At 40.2% G+C, this 17194-nt stretch overlaps 1 protein-coding gene across 6 annotated transcripts in view; it reads right to left on the bottom strand.

Moving 5' to 3' along the window:
• The window catches only part of SBF2 (SET binding factor 2), a 595850-nt gene that overhangs the window by 88615 nt on the left and 490041 nt on the right, over positions 1 to 17194 (bottom strand). For all 6 annotated transcript variants that reach the window (XM_030560381.1, XM_030560383.1, XM_030560382.1 and 3 more), the window contains 6 exons: positions 14486 to 14748; positions 7249 to 7421; positions 6885 to 6958; positions 6318 to 6513; positions 2119 to 2246; positions 369 to 544 (listed from right to left, as the gene is read on the bottom strand). In XM_030560381.1, the coding sequence (XP_030416241.1) occupies positions 369 to 544; positions 2119 to 2246; positions 6318 to 6513; positions 6885 to 6958; positions 7249 to 7421; positions 14486 to 14748 (1010 nt within the window). The remainder of the gene's footprint in view (positions 1 to 368; positions 545 to 2118; positions 2247 to 6317; positions 6514 to 6884; positions 6959 to 7248; positions 7422 to 14485; positions 14749 to 17194) is intronic.

Raw genomic sequence — 17194 nt, 5'->3', positions numbered from 1 at the left:
GCCTCTTTATATGTTGCCATAGAATTAATATAACTGCAGATGTTATTCATATAAATTCCCAACTGTATGCTTTGAATCTTATTACAGTAATTTCTTCCATAATTTCCTAAGGCAAGTATTTCAACAGGTTAATTATACATTTTTACTACCAAATTCATACATATTTTTACACTAGGTAGCTTTTGTTTGGCATACCTATGTACCATACTTGACAGAAACTACATAATTCAGCTTTATTGAGGACTACTTAAATGAACTTGCAATTTTGGAAAGCCATAAAAAATGACACAGAATTCAATGCACTGAACTAACAATAAACAAGAATATCAATAATAAATTCATATTAAAGAAAACAGATTATATCTTACCGAAAGGAAGTATTCTTTTCTTTTTGCTTTGGCAAGATTATCTGCGGTGCAGTTTGCCCAGCTGCAAAAGCAAAGGTGCTAAAGATGGACTGGGGATAACGGAACTTCATTAGCTGTTTCCTAAATATTTCTACCACTTCAGGACTCACTTCCTCATCAAATGCTACTTTAATTAACTGCAAATAAAAATATATAACATGTTAGAGACTGGAAATAATTTAATACGGCAACTTTTGAGATCAAAGAAAATGAAAACAATCCCACAAAGGAAGTAAAATAATATATTAATAAATAAACAGAAATATGTATATGTTACTGATTATGGCAATTCATTTTATCCATTTTTACTTTATTTTTAAAATTTTATATTCTAATGCCAAAATACTTCCACTTCAGGGTGTCTGGAATTCCCATAAAATTAAGACAAAACATCTGAGCAAATCTAAGTTGCAGCTTTTGCACTAACATTTATACACTAGTTAAAACACTACCCATATTTTCTTGCTACTGGGATGGCAAGGGCTGGAAGAGCTCTGGTGGGCCAGGTCCTTGAGGCTAGACAGGACGACACTGGTAAAAGATTGATACTCTAATTTAAAGACTCTTTCATTATACTATAAAATTCTAGCATTCAAAAATTGCCACAACTATCCTTCCATATTCCATTCGTTTCAATTCATTCCTTACCTTGCAAAGCCTAGAAAACTGTGCTAGTAGCAAAGCATGATAACCAAATCTGACCCTTGAAAAAGGAAGTGCTTTGCACTATCCACACCGATCTCTTTCCAGTCAAAATATGGCTTTTATACAGTTTAAAGGGAGCCCTGTCCCAAAATCCTTAGGCAGAGGGATGATGGGCAACTTTTATATCTTGAGGATGAGTAATAAAGGAGAGGGAAAATGAGGGTATGTAAAAGGAACAAAAATAACTTCAATGGTGGGGGTAAACAAAATAAACATTTCTGAGGTATTTGTTATTTTAAAAGTCACAAGATTAAGTTACTTTTTATATGTCTTTTGTTTGCCGTATGCAAGGCATATCTGGTCCTTCGTTTTCATTTCACTTACTTTAGTATTTTCTCTCCAAATGGCTAATAATTCTGTTGTTCTAGGACCTCCTTGAAATGAGGTCTTGAATATTCAGAGGTCACCCTGATATGACATTTTAAATACATTAAAATAATATAGCTGCAGCCATTCTCCCTCAATAGTCATAATTAATACACAAAGCAGAGAGGGGGTCTATTTCATATAATATTGAACACTGGCTGTTAGAAAAGGACAGAAAGTAAACCGTTTGCTGGTTGGTTTTGTTTTTATAACCTAAAATGAAACTATATTAAACAAAAGCAGAGATTATATTTGACCAGAGTCCAGAACCAGAAACTTTGAGTTGTGTCTGCATTTAGCATACTATTGAAGGGTGTTAGAAATTTTATTGTTACTGTTAGTCTCCAAAAAGAGCTTTGGAAAACAAAAGGCTTCACAGTTACTGATTTACTTGAAAGGCATATGAGAGTGACTCCTTAAATTGTTAATAAAATCCATTCATTTGTATAGGTTAATGTATATGAGAGGAATATTATGTTACACAGTGTCTTGAGACCCCTCCAATACCATGGACTTCACCAAGAACTGGGGACACTCAGCTGCTCCCAGGGGCTAGGATGCTAGTTGCAGCAGGTTATTTTGATGACATCATAATTTCAGGTGTTTTACAAAGCATAAAGAATAAAGCACTCCATCCTACCTGAAATGATGATGAGGTGATCTGCAGTCCTTCGTGCATATTCTGTTGCAGCTGGTTCTGTATAGTAATCTTCTTCTCCTTCATAATAGATGAAATGGGAAAGCTCCGGATCACTGTCTGTTCTCCAGCTAAGTACCATAGAATCATTTACAGACATATTAGGTCATGGAATCATATCTGATTTAGTTATATTTTACTTTGAACAGGTGTTAATGAATGGGTGCAAAGAAATGGAAAATAAGGAACATGATCTTGGCCAGAAGGCAATAACAATCCAGAATTTACTTTAGACAAAAGGCTCTAAAGCAGGTGATAAATTCCCAAAATATGACATACAACCCAACATTCAGTTAACTAACACTCGTTTTTCCTATTTGACATTAATTAGGATGATTGGAAAAATATTTTTTCATTCTCTCTCTTTCTAAATGGTGGAAATGACAGAAAAAACTATTTGGCTGCAGTCCAAAAATCTGTCTCTAACTACTAGTAATCTGTCATTACATTCTGAAGTTTATATATAATTGATATGCATTAGTTTTGTTATATAAAAACTATGAAATTTATGTATTTACATTTTTGCTTGATAAATGATTTTTTTTAATAAAGTAACTAAAACAGAGATTTTAAAACAAGAAAATCTGATCTTTAGAACTACTACACTTCCCATGACATAATTAAACACAATACTTAATCCAGTAATGATTGTTGATGGGAAAAAGTAAACTCCATTACACAGGGTTTTCAATATGTCCAAGATAATTGCTTTTTCAATTTCTACCATTCAGAGTCACTCCTTAGTTTTTGATTACTGCACTTTTATTAGTCTGTGCTATTTTTAAAAAAGTTTGAACATATGCAGACCTTTGAGTTCAGGAATTTATCTCCCCCTCACTGTTAAAGTCCTCAACTACAAGCCCCCATCCTGACATGGCTCATCACTTGACATATGACTCCACTAAACAAGATATTAATCTTTAGCCATTAATGATATTTTTGTACTTCTCTAGTACAGAGTACACTTCTGTAGGTTTCACAAATCCTCCATAAAATAGCATTTTACAAATGAGGATAGTGAGACACAGAGAAACTAAATGACTTGTCCAAACCAAACAGCAAGTCTGTGGGAGTGCCAGGAATATACCTAAGTGTCCTGACTGCCAATCTTCAGCTTTAACCACTATACAACATTCCCTCACTCTTGTGATAACACTACTGAACTGTTTCATCTTGTGCATGTGACACCGTAAATGACTGCTTCTGTCTGCTTCTTGGAGCAGCTAGTCATGGTACCCACAAGAGGAGAGGTAATTCTTGATTTAGTCCTAAGCGGAGCACAGGATCAGGTCCAAGAGGTGAATATAGCTGGATCGCTTGGTAATAGTGACCATAATATAATTAAATTTAACATCTCTGTGGCGGAGAAAACACCATAGCAGGCCAACACGGTAGCATTTAATTTCAGAAAGGGGAACTACACAAAAAATGAGGAGGGTAGTTAAATAGAAATTAAAAGGTACAGTACCAAAGATAATATCCCTGCAAGACACCATAATAGAGGTTCAACTTAAATGTACACCCCAAATTAAAAAACACAGTAATAGAACAAAAAAAGAGCCACCGTGTCTAAACAACAAAGTAAAAGAAGCAGTGAGAGACAAAAAGGCATCCTTTAAAAAGTGGAAGTTAAATCCTAGTGAGCAAAATAGAAAGGAGCATAACTCTGGCAAATGAAGTGTAAAAATAAAATTTGGAAGGACAAAAAAGAATTTGAAGTGCAGTTAGCCAAAGACTCAAAAAGTAATAACCATTTTTTTTTAAAGTACATCAGAAGCAGGAAGCCTGTTAAACAACCAGTGGGGCCACTGAATGATTGAGATGCTAAAGGACGATAAGGCCATTGTGGAGAAACTAAACGAATTCTTTGCATCAGTCTTCATGGCTGAGGATGTGAGGGAAATTCCCAAACCTGAGCCATTCTTTTTAGGCAACAAATCTGAGGAATTGTCTCAGATTGAGGAGTCATTAGAGGAGGTTTTAGAACAAACTGACAAACTAAACAGTAATAAGCACCAGGACCAGATGGTGTGAAACTGCAGGACTACTAACTGTAGTCTGTAACCTATCTTTTACATCAGCTTCTGTACAAATGACTGGAGCACAGCTAATGTGATGCTAATTTTTAAAAAGGGCTCCAGAGGTGACCATGGCAATTACAGGCTGGTAAGCCTGACTTCAATACCAGGCAAACTGGTTGAAACTATAGATTATTAGGGTTGGAAGGGACCTCAGGAGATCATCTAGTCCAACCCCCTGCTGAAAGCAAGACCAGTCCCCAAATGGCCCCCTCAAGGATTGAACTCACAACCCTGGGTTTAGCAGGCTAATGCTCAAACCACTGAGCTATCCCTCTGCCCTATAGTAGGAAACAAAATTGTCAGACACATAGATGAACATAATTTGTTGAGGAACAGTCAACATGCTTTTTGTGAAGAGAAATCATGCCTCACCAATCTACTAAAATTCTTTGAAGGGGTCAACAAGCATGTGGACAAGGGGGATCCAGTGGATATAGTATATTTAGATTTTCAGAAAGCCTTTGACAAGGGCCCTTCCCAAAGGCTCTTAAGCAAAGTAAGCAGCCATGAGATAAGAGGGAAGGTTCTCTCATGGATTGATAACTGGTTAAAAAATAGGAAACAAAGAGTAGGAATAAATGGTCAGTGTTCAGAATGGAGAGGTGTGTCCCCCAAGGGTCTGAACTAGGCCCAGTAGTATTTAACAGATTCATAAATGGTCTAGAAAAAGGGGTAAACAGTGAGGTGGCAAATTTTGCAGATGATACAAAACTACTCAAGATAGTTAAGTCCCAGGCAGAGTGCATAGAGCTACAAAAGGAGCTCTCAAAACTGGGTGACTGGGCAACAAAATGGCAGATAAAATTCAATGTTGATAAATGCAAAGTAATGCATACTGGAAGACATAATCCCAACAATACATACAAAATGATGGGGTCTAAATGAGCTGTTACCACTCAAGAAAGATCTTGGAGTCACTGTGGATAGTTCTATGAAAACATCCACTCAATGTGCAGCGGCAGTCAAAAAAGCAAACAGAATGTTGGGCATCATAGGAAAGAGATAGATAATAAGACAGAAGATATCATAGTGCCTCCATATAAATCCATTGTACATCCACATCTTAAATTCTGAGTGCAAATGTGGTCACCCTGTCTGAAAAAAGATATATTGATATTGGAAGATTCAGAAAAGAGCAACAAAAATGATTAGGGTATGGAATGGCTGCTGTATGAGGAGAGCTTAATAAGACTGGGACTTTTCAGCTTGGAAAAGAGATGACTAAGGGGGGATATGATAGAGATCTATAAAATTATGACTGGTGAGGAGAGAGTAAATAAGGAAGAGTTATTTATTCCTTCTCATAACACAAGAACTAGGAGCCACCGTATGAAATTAACAGGCAGCAGGTTTAAAACAACCAAAAGGAGGTATTTTTTCACACAGCGCACAGTCAACCTGCGGAACTCCTTACCTGAAGGCCAAGACTATAACAGGGTTCCAAAAAGAACTAGATAAATTCATGGAGAATACGTCTATCAAAGGCTATTTGCCAGGATGGGCAGGAATGGTGTCTCTAGCTTCTGTTGGCCAGAAGCTGGGAATGTGCGACGGGATGGATCACTTGATGACTACCTTTTCTGTTCAATCCCTCTGAGGCATCTGGCAATGGCCACTATCGGAAGACAGGATACTGGCTAGAGGGACCTTTGGTCTGACCCAGTATGGCTCTTCTTATCTTAGGTATGAACAGAAAACTCAAAGTATATTTTTATTGTATTTTAAGTAAATAGGACCCCAAAGGCCTACTGTAACATGGGAACAATGCTAAATTCAGTACCTAAAAACTCAGGTGGATATTTGAATTGCAGATAAATTAAAATGTAGCATCAAAAATAAATATAATTATATTTAGAGATAAAGTCAAGAATCTAGGCGCATGGTCTATTTCTGCATAGATGATCAACATGAATTAAATTAATACTTAACTGAATTCTTAGCAGTTTTTTGTTGGGTAGATCTGTTTTGATGATCTTGCTTAAATAAACTGCAGGGCCAGTTCAAGGTCTCATATACCTGCCAGACCATAAATTATTCTGATCTTAGTAAGAAAGCCCATACCTAATTGATCATGAGGAGTGCCTTTAAATATAATTCTGTATGTGGTAAGGAACAAGGCTCCTTCTGCTGGGAGAATGTTGGGACCTCCAAGCAATCCTCCTGTTGCTTCCTCTCTCCCATCAGGATCCAGCAGCACGCGGAGACCTTCACACACAAACTCTTCTCCTGGCAGCAAAGCAGGTCGCAGAATCTTAGGCTGAGGCCAAATATAAGAATTTTAAATGTAAGTGTAATGTACAGTATAACACTGGAATCTACCAAAGTGGTATTTGACATGAAAAATTTAAATTCAAAACTGTTATGAGACTGACTCTGCGAGAGGCTGAGTTTGGACTCAACTCAGTGAAATGGGTCTTAACAAGTAGTTGGCATGCAAACACTTTATGTTCATATTTCATGAGACCAAAGCCAATCAATTTATTTAACACTGGTGGAAAATTTCTTGATTATACTGTTCAGTGATCAGACGTCTCTTCATAATATTAGAAAAAGGAAGGTTGAAGCCATGCCAAACTGTGTATGATTCCAATACGTGTAACCAATACAAACACCTTTTATAATACTTACCTTCTGTATTGGTGGTAGTCTTCTACTCTCTCGATGGACGGCCTCCAGAGTCTCAATGTGCATTGCTACAATCCCTGGGAATCAGTGACACCATAAATTAAACCTCACACAATGTAAGAAAGAGTAAAACAAACTAAATATAACTCCACCATTTTGAAATCCTACAGTTAAACTGTCAAGGAAAAACAGCATAGATGTCATCAATGGCTATTTGGAATTCATCAATGATTACAGTCTAGGAAACAAACTCATAAATTATACTGAAAACAACAAACCAAAAATACACTTCCACTGGAAAATATCAGTTCCCAGAGAAAGAAGTGACAATTTTGCAAATTTACATTTTTTTTTAACCAGTTCTCACCTGGTATCATGCAATGAAGACTCTTGATGTGATCCTGTGTAACTCCACTCTCTGTACATACTTTGTCTATAAATCTGGTGATGAAGCGCACAACTGCATTGGCAATATCATTGTTCTCAGAGTCTTCAAACCCACTTTCGGTGTCATAGCTCTCCGCAACACTCCCGGCAATACTACAGAAAAGGAAAAAAACTGCTAGTGTAAAAAAATCCAGTTAGCTAACTATAATACACAGAGAATAACTACCATATAATTTTTGTCTGAGTCTGCTGTATTCAGTGTAGCTAAATATATAGCCCACTTTGCCTCTACACTTCAAGCACAGTTTCAGATACTAACAATATAAACACCAGTGTATGCTGGTGCCACGTCTACAATAGCACTCCCACTGCTGGAGCTGCACTAGTGAATAAATAAGGTAGAAAAAACTTTCCTAACAAGTCTAGTATAGAAAGGAATAGTTCCTCAAAAAGGAAAATCCTTTAAGTCTGGTCCCATGTCTCCTCTTCATTATACTTAGCATCACTCACAGTCTATAATCCATGCTCAACAAAGAGAAGGATACTAACCCTGTGCAGTAACTGTGGTTCTTCAAGACGTGCATCTCCATGTGTGCTCCATCCTAGCTGTGCATGGGTCTCATGAGCCTCAGATTGGAGATTTTAGTTAGAAGTGCCTGTTCAGCCCACACATGCAGCCCATACAGTCCCATGCTCTGCACCGTAGCCATACAGAGCTGTGCAGGTGAACTGCCCTCAGTTTCTTCTGTACTGCCAAATTCCATCACAAAGAACTCGGGAGCAGAGGAGATAAGGGCAAGTAGTGGAGCACCCATAGGGACAGTCTGCTTCTCGAGTGTTTCTTGCTCTTTCTTGGCTGTGTGTGATGCTCGAACACCAAAAAATACAGTGGTGTGTAATGGGCTCTATCTCCCATTTATGATCTTGTGAGGAGTGCCTACTGAGGGTGATGTTTTGCATGCCAGGAAAGTAAGCTGCTGAGATGCTGATCTGATTTAGAATGCACCAATTCCAAAGCCTCACTGCTCCAGAGCAAAGAGAGGATGATCTCGCTCCCCTCTTGATGGTTGATATAAAACATGCATGACATGTCTGTCATAATCTTCATGTATTTCCTCTGTTCAGTGGAAGAAAATGGAGACAGGCATTTCTGACTGTTCAGAGTTCCAGTAAGATGAAGTGTAGCATGGACTCAAGAGGTGACCACTTGCCTTGAGCAGTGAGTGTTTAGATGGGCTTTCCATCCCAAAAGGGATGTGCCCATTGTTATTATTGACATTGGAGATGACTGAGAAAAGGGGACCCATGCGAAAAATTTTGAGGGTCCTTCCACCAGTTAAAGGATTTTTTTCACGACTGAGGGCATCAAGAGTGTTTTGTTCAAACTCTATTTGATTGGTGAATAAACAGTTCTGAGCCACTCCTCAAGGCAGCACATACGCTTTATCACAAAGGTATCAGCTGCCACATGTTCCATGGAGAGAATCTCTAGATCATATCTGGGGGCTGATCTAGATTGTAGTGACTAAATTGGCTAGGGCTTTGAACCTGTGCGAAGGGAGGTATGTTTTGCCCACTACCACACTGAGGTAAGCTTCTATGAACTCCAGACTTTGCATTGGGGTTAATGTGGACTTTTGGATGTTTAACTGTAGTCCCAGTCTGAGAAATAGGTCTATGGCTCTCTGAGTGGCCAGTGAGACTTCATTGTAGGAGAATCCCTCGAGCAGCCAATTCATCAAGGTATGGGAAAATCAGAATTCCTTGTCTGTGAACAAGAGGAGCCATCACTGAGAGAAATTTTTAGAATACTTTGGGTGCAGAGGAGAGACCAAATGGGAAAGCCTTGTATTAAAAATACTCTTGACGGACAGCAAAGTGTAGGAAGCTTCTGCGGAAGGGGTGAATCACTGTATGAAAGGAAGTAGGTCAAGGGCCGAGAACCAATCTCCTTTCTCCAGTGATAGAATTATTGCTGCAAGAATTATCATCTTGAATTTTGAATCTTTGCAAATCTGTTGAGTGATCTTAGATCCACAAAAGGTTTCCAGCCACAATTCTTCTTTGGAACCAGTAAGTACCTGGAATAAAACCCCATCCCTCTGTGTTGAGTAGGAACTGGTTCTATAGCACCCAAATTCAGGAGGAAGTCTATTTCCTGTCATCGGAGGAGCTTGTGAGAGGAGTCCCTGAAGAGGGATGGGGAAGCGGGGTGGGATGGCTGGAGGGAAGTAAACTGAATGGAGTATTCTGTTGATATGATCTCCAAAGCCCTCATGCTCACAGGGATATGTTCCCAAGCTCAGTGGAAGTGAGAAAGATGGTCACTGAAGTGAGAGAGACGTACAGATTGCTGAAGTAGGTATGAGTGGGGATGGTAACTGAACACTTTGACCACCCTGTCAAAATTGGTGTGTCAAAATTGTGGGTTGTTAGATCAATGCCTGAGAAATAGGTGGACTCTTCTTTTGGAACTGTTGTCTGTTAAGGTACTTGGGAGGCAAGTAGGGTGACCAGATGTCCCGATCTTGTAGGGACAGTCCTGATTTGTGGCTTTTTCTTATAAATGCTCCTATTACCCCCCATCCTGTTTCCTCCTGTGGATTGGGCACCCTAGAGACAGGTTGGTGGGGATTATCTGCCCTTCTCCCAGCGAGAAACACTAGGGGCCCTGTAGAATTGTAGTTAAGCTGCTCAAGGGTCCCAGTATAGCCAATGAGATGGTGCAGATGGCGTGGGTGGGAGGTGCCCAAAGGTGTCCATGCCAGTGGGATGGAGTATGAGGATGTCTTTCAAGAAGATGTTCTGATTCCCTGTAGGTCTCAGGAAAGAAGGTCCCTGATAATGGAAAGAAGAGCCAAGGACAGAAATCTGAGAGACTGATGAAAAGTTCCTATCATCTTCCTCATTGTCACTTTGTCAGGGAGGGACACCCTTAGAGATAGGTGTAGACTTCACTGGTACCAGGCAAATGTCCAGAGAGCAAGAGGTCCTTGTGAAAGTAGAATGAATTATATTGTGAAAATAGAAAGGATTAAAGAAATGCTGTCTGTACCTTTAAGAAAAACTGTTGGAATGCTGCAATCCAGGTGTCAGGAATACAGACATTCACATAGAACAATTGCACCATTTAAGGGCAATTGGTGAAGTATTAGCCTCAGATCCATAAAGAGTTAGTAAGGAAGTAGGATATGCATGCTGTGCCCCAGGTGAATTTTACAGTTTTGCTTTCTTTGTTCTTTTGTCTGATTCCCGCTCTTTTATCTGTATAAATAAGACTGTTTTGGCCTTGTATGGCCGCTCACATATTCTGAATGTTATTGGCAGAGCGCTGTGCTAATAAAACAGAGTGGTCTGACAAATTGTGAGTCCTGATTCTAACTTTGACATCCTCAATATCAAGAATCGGTGGGTGCCGAACAAAGGAGGTTCAGATGTTTGTGTTACTGCCAGGTCCCCCAGGAATCAAAACTCTTGCAGTACTGAAACATTGGTTGGTGCCAAAAAGGCAGCCTAGGTAGAAGTAACTGTGGCAGAGGGAGTTAATGGTACTGAAGGTCTTATGCAGTATGATGACTGACCAGTAGGTGTTGTCTGGTTTTCTGCAGTGCCAAAATGCTAGATACTGAGGGCCTGGTAGACTCTGTCAGTACCAGAAGAGCTGATCATCATCTTCCTGCTGCTCCAGTCAACAGACAGTACTGATCTTCTGGAGCTAGAATCCTTAGAGTCCTTGGCCATGCTGGTGCTCATGGTACCTAAAGAACCTGCAGCCACGTGGAGCCTCCACCAAGCTGGAGACCGATAGGTGTCAAAATGGTTGTCTGAACCAGAGACAATTTCTTTGAGGTAGATTTTCTACCCAGAGAGCATGAAGACTGCTTCCTATAGTCCTTTTGAGACAATTCCAGAGACAACTTTTTTGATGCTCAAGGGGATGCACTGAGGAGGTTTAGGCAGCTGACTTGCTTGAAGTTCATTGTACAGGGCGGGGTCCCTTGGTTGGGGTCAGAAGCTGGCCAGAGAGCTCTCTCCGTCATGAGAAGACATAACTGAGGTTCCTGTTCTTTCTTGCTCTTAATTATAATGCCAAGCAGGAATTACACTTTTGGGGAATGCACAACTCCCCAAGGCAATGGACATGCTGGGGATGCCTGTCACTCACCAGAAACACCTTCCAGCATGAAAGACAGCATTTCCAACCAGGAGAACTGGGCATGCCCTCCAGTGTTTAAGTTCCCCTGAGAGGCAAAAAAAGCTAAAAGGACAACGATCCTTACACTTATAATTAACTCTCTCCCCTGCCCCCACACTCCCCTCTCTCTCTCTCTATAATATATATATATATTTTAAAATTATATAATTACAACTAACTAATACAAAGCTAACACTAAGGACTAATGTTAACTAACTAATAGATAAGAGAAAGGTAAGCTCAACTTGGACACTGTTGAGGTGCCATCACAGGCCGAGGTGGCTGAGAAGGAACTGAAGGTGGTTCACCTGCACAGCTGCATATATACATGGTGCAGAGCATGCGGCTGCATGGGCGCATGCATGGGCTGAATGGCACTGTTACCTAAAATCTCCAATCTGAGGTGCATGTGCACCTAGAGTGGAGCGCCCATACAGACACTACTTGAAGAACAATAATAAATTACATTAAAAAACCCCCTACCTTCAAAGAACAATTAGATTGCAAAGTCAAATATTCAGAAATTATTAAGTGCCAGAATGAAGGTGGAAACATAATTCACTTCCCTTGTAAATATAAATTACATTCTTTAATCATATAATGTTTTTTCTACTGGACTCCTGCTTCATTCAGTGCATAGAATGGATGGTGCTCAGATAATTCAGGGTTGTATAGTGAGTGAGGCTGTTTGTAGGACCTCAGATTCGGTTGTTGTGGAAGTTGGAAGGTGTGTACTGACTAAGGCAAGGGATTGCAGGAAGAGAAAGAATCATCTCCTGGAACAGTCAGTTGACTACTACCTTGGAGAATTGGATTCCACCTCTGACACTGCTCTACAGTTCCTGTGAGATGCTAGGCAAGACACTTACACCAAATGTTTCACTGGTGGTCTCAACTTGAGAGACAGCAGCGGCTTAATTTGCAGAAGGGCTGAGTACTCAAAACTGCAAGTGAAGATAATGTAATGGAAGCAGGTTTTCAATATATAAAGAACTCCTTTGTCTAGAATGATAATATTAAGTGTCCTAATTTACCAACAAGTCTGACTGCCCCTATGAAATGCATGTCATTTTAAGTGGCAGTAAATGATCTCTTATGTGTGAGAGGGTTGCCTTTCCCCAAGAAATGGCATGCAAAATAATAATTCAAATAATTTGCATTTCGTAGCTGTTCTAAGAAGTTAAGAAGAAAAGGAAGGTAGAGTAAGTGAAAAAATTAGAATGAAAATTGAACTTAAAATTTCTACGTAGACTGTAAGCAACTATGCAAATTTTAAAGTAAAACTACATTCTCTTCAGCAGCTACATGGAGTTGCCATTCAGGTTTATCTCCTTTAGTATCAAACCACCACATACTTACCACACAATTAGCAATCATTTAAACCATGCGCAAAGGACAAGTACTGCATACAGATTTAATTATTCTCATTGAAGTATGAGATGATTACACTGGAAAGACACTGTGAAATAACTACTTATGTTTCAGCCTTTGGATCATTCAAGATCTGTGACACTATCATCTCACTATCTCCAGTCATTAAACAAAAACATTTGATAGTGTTGTCATATTTATGGTGATACTTGAGAAGAGAACTTGGTTTTGTTGGTCTGGGCATTTTACAGAATAAACAACAGAGACACCAACAAATATTTCCAGACCGGATGATGAATGTGAAACTGATTGTGAATTTCTTAAATGATTGCAAGTTACATGATTTCTATAGCCAGCAAAACAACAATCTACATTTCTATTTCACTAGTATAGAAAATGTTACTGGTTTTCTCCTAGTCCTGTTGAAGACAATATGAATTTTGCCGATGACCTACTTCTTAAAGTCCATTTAAATGTATATGGAATAATTTTCAATATTTGCTAGCAAAAAGGCAATTTAATAATTATTACACTCTTTTGGTCAAATTTTGATCAATTCAAAGAAAGGAAGAAAAGAGAGTAAGGGTGAGAGCATTTTACCTAAATAAATACCTAAATAGGTATTTAATGTATTTTCAGTGTATATTTCAGTGTATTTCAGACTCCCTGTCACTAATGGCTACTCCTGACTCCAAAATCTATTATAACTAAGGAGCTAATTGCTACTTCTAAAGGATATGATTTTATGTTGGTACTAAAGTGCACAAAGAAGGAGCTTTCTTCCTTATTCCTCAATACAAATGAAAAAGTATCATGTTACATGAGAATGACCATGCTAAGCGTCTGGCCGCCTTAATATATTGCTCCTGAATCAGTTATCCCAGAAAGAAAAGATGCACACAATAGAATTTCTCTGATGCCTTTGAGATTATTTGAAAACAATGTTTTAGGTACTTGAGACAGGGCTGAGCCTTGTTATATCAAATTCCCTTTATTTCTTGCACAGTTTTATATGCTCTGTGAACATTTATTATAATATTTTACATAACACCTGTTACTGAAAAGGTAATAAAATGCTTTACAAATTTTGACCAGCAAGGTGCTCTGTGAAGGTGGACCCCTGTGCTTGCAAAGAACTTCACTTACTTCACCAGGACTTTGTGCATTTAGAGCAGTTTGCAGGATTAGAACCTTAGGCTAACGTACAAAATGCACAGAATGATCACATCATCCACTACTGAATTGACTTACAGCCTTAACTACTACCAAAGGAAATATTGCTTTGCGGGCATACAATTTTTAATAGCTCAATACTCTGGAACTGCTTAGAGAAGTAAGGATTTCTGTGCATTGCGTCAAAGGAGAAAATGGCACTTTTTGGAGGATATTAAAACATTATGTTGATATTACTGGTATTATGAATACAGAGCACTGCAAACTGAACATTAAGTTAGAAAGAATATCAGCAGGAATTACAATTTCAAAGGTCCTTACTTTTACATTGTTAAAAAGGTTGTTACCATAGGACATGAACTTCCATTACTGTAAAGTACTCCCGTGTTTAATTTTTATAATACAGTATTTTTACTAAAAGGACCGAGTTACATTTCACAATTGCTTACTACCAAACCATGTCTTTTCATTTACGCACCTATTTGTGACAATGCTATTGCTTCCACTCTCCCAGTCTCCTGTAGCTGATGTTCTCAATAGTTTGTTTTTACTTGTGTCCAGTGGCACTAGCAGATAGACCATGAGGTTAGCAAAATGAATTGCCTGACTGAAAACTGTACTTTCCTCATTCTGTATCAGCTCCTGCTGAGTTTCTTTACTGAGTGTTGGCCATAAACGCAACTGCTCAGCAGCCAGATCCATGGCTGTTTTATCCTGGTCCAGACCTACAGAATTTTTCTCCTAGAACAAATATTACCACAAACAATAGATGACAGAGTTATATTACTAACATTAAGAAAAGAGATATTAACATTAATTCCAAAGTGTTGAACTCTTCATTTCATTATATAAAACGTAAAAACAAACAAACAAACAAAAAACCCTAACACTTATATCCACTTACAATAGGACTTAAGGATTGCATCCTTAAGTGAATTAAGCTATTGTACTGAAATAATGCAAATAGCATAGTATAGCCAAGTTAAATTTAATAGTTTAATTCAGTTCTAGTGTTTTCTAGCCCATACCATCTTTGCGTAATCATTTTTTGCTGAGTTGGGTTTAACAGTCTATTATATAGCTTTTCCTTTCAGCTTGCAGAGTCTTAACTCAGGCAGAGATCAAGCTTGAATTGGATGGAGAAATAAGATGCAGCTAATTGCCTGACAGATAATTTTGTCCAAAGTCCTATGGCGTTTAGCTGAGCCTTGTGTAGATATAAATAAAAAATCGTTACTCGCCTTCCTGTAACTGTTGTTCTTCGAGATGTGTTGTTCATGTCCATTCCAACCAGGTGACTCACAAGCCAAAGTTCAGGAGGTGAGGTCAGAATCATCCACTGATTGGATCACAGCTCATCCAAAGGCCGCATCATCTCTGGCCTGCTGTGTGATAGCATAGTGTGTCATAAACGTGTATAGAGGACCACGTCGCCGCTCTGCAGATCTTCTGGGTGGGGACCTGTACCAGGAATGCAGCTGAGGAGGCCTGAGCCCTGGTGGAGTGAGCGGTGATCGGCGGAGCTGGCACTTTCGCCAGTCCTGAATGCAAGACGTGATTCACGACGAGATGCGCTGGGATGAGACGGGGAGGCCCTTCATCCTCTCCGCCACCACCATGAATAACTGGATGGACTTTTGGAATGGCTTAGTTCTCTCTATATAGAAGGCCAGCACTCTGTGAACATCCAATGAATGAAGCCTTCACTCCCTGTCACAGAAATGTGGATTAGGATAAAACACTGCGAGGAAGATGTCCTGGTTCATCTGAAACTGGGAGACAACTTTAGGGAGAAAGCCGGGTGTGGCTTGAGCTGAACCTTGTCCTTATGAAATACTGTGTAAGGGCGCTTGGATGTAAGTGCCCTGTGCTCCGACACTCTCCTAGCTGAGATTATCACCACCAGGAATGCCATCTTATAAGGAAGATAAAGCGAGGAGCATGTCGCCATTGGCTCAAATGGGGGTCCCATAAGTCTGCTGAGGACCAGGTTAAGGTCCTAGGCTGGGGCAGGCTGATGAGTTTGCGGGTAGACCCTGTCGAGGCCTGTGAGGAAACAGGTAACTATGCGGTTCGCAAAGACCAAGAAGCCATCTGTGCCCGGATGGAAGATGGAGATGGTGGCCTTGTTATTGACAACAAGGACAGCGCCTGTTGTTTAAGATGGAAGAGGTAGTCCACTAAGAAAGGGACGGGGGCGAGCGTTGGAGACTGATGCTGCTGCTGCTCCAACCAGAGAGAGAACCTCTTCCACTTGGCAAGATACGTTGCCTTTGTACAGAGCTTCCTACTGCCAAGGAGAACTTGTCTGACTTGATCATAACAGGACAGTTCCAGAGCATTTAGACATGGAACATCTAAGCTTTGAGGTGGAGGGACTCTAGGTCTGAGTGTCGGAGGCAGCTGTGATCCTGCATGATCAGGTCCGGGACCAACAGCAAGGTGAGTGGGGTCACCACAGACATTTCTGGGAGTGATGTGAACCAGTGCTGGCATGGCCATGCTGGAGCTATCAATATGACCTGGTCCCAGTCCCAGACCTTGAGGAGCACCTTGCAGACCAGCGGTATTGTTGAGAAAGCATAGAGCAGACGGTCCCCACACAGAAGGAGGAAGGAATCCACGATGGAACCTGGCCTGTGATTCATGAAGGAGAAAAATAGTTGACACTTCCTGTTGCTGCACGTGGTGAACAGGTCTATCTGGGGAAAGCCCCAGAGATGGAAAATTGAGCTCACTATGTCCGGCAAGAGAGACCACTCATGGCTGTGAAAAGTTCAGCTGAGGCTGTCCGCCAGCTCGTTCTGCACCCCGGGAAGGTATGAAGCCTGCAGGTGTATCGAGTGCTCTACACAAGTCCTACAGCATGAGGGCTTCCTGGCACAGAGGAGAGGAGCATGCACCCCCCTATTTGTTGATATAAAACATCACTGTGGTGTTGTCCATGAGGACTGATATTCTGAAAACCTGGCATGCCAGATGCACCACTCTCAGCTCTCTGATGTTGATATGCTGAGTGAGGTCTGCCTCAGACCAGAGGCCCTGAGTTCTGAGGTCTCCCAAATGTTTCCCCAGCCCAGATTCGAGGCATCTGTCACTAATGAAAGGGATGGCTGGGAGCTGGTGAACGGTACTCTCACACAAAACACTTGTGGGTCGAGCCACCAAAGGAGAGAGTCCAGTACAG

Source organism: Gopherus evgoodei, chromosome 4 (genome assembly GCF_007399415.2).
Source record: "Gopherus evgoodei ecotype Sinaloan lineage chromosome 4, rGopEvg1_v1.p, whole genome shotgun sequence".
Taxonomy (NCBI): Eukaryota; Metazoa; Chordata; order Testudines; family Testudinidae; genus Gopherus; species Gopherus evgoodei.
Note: the sequence above shows the minus strand (reverse complement) of the source record. Positions and strands in the feature narration are given on the sequence as shown.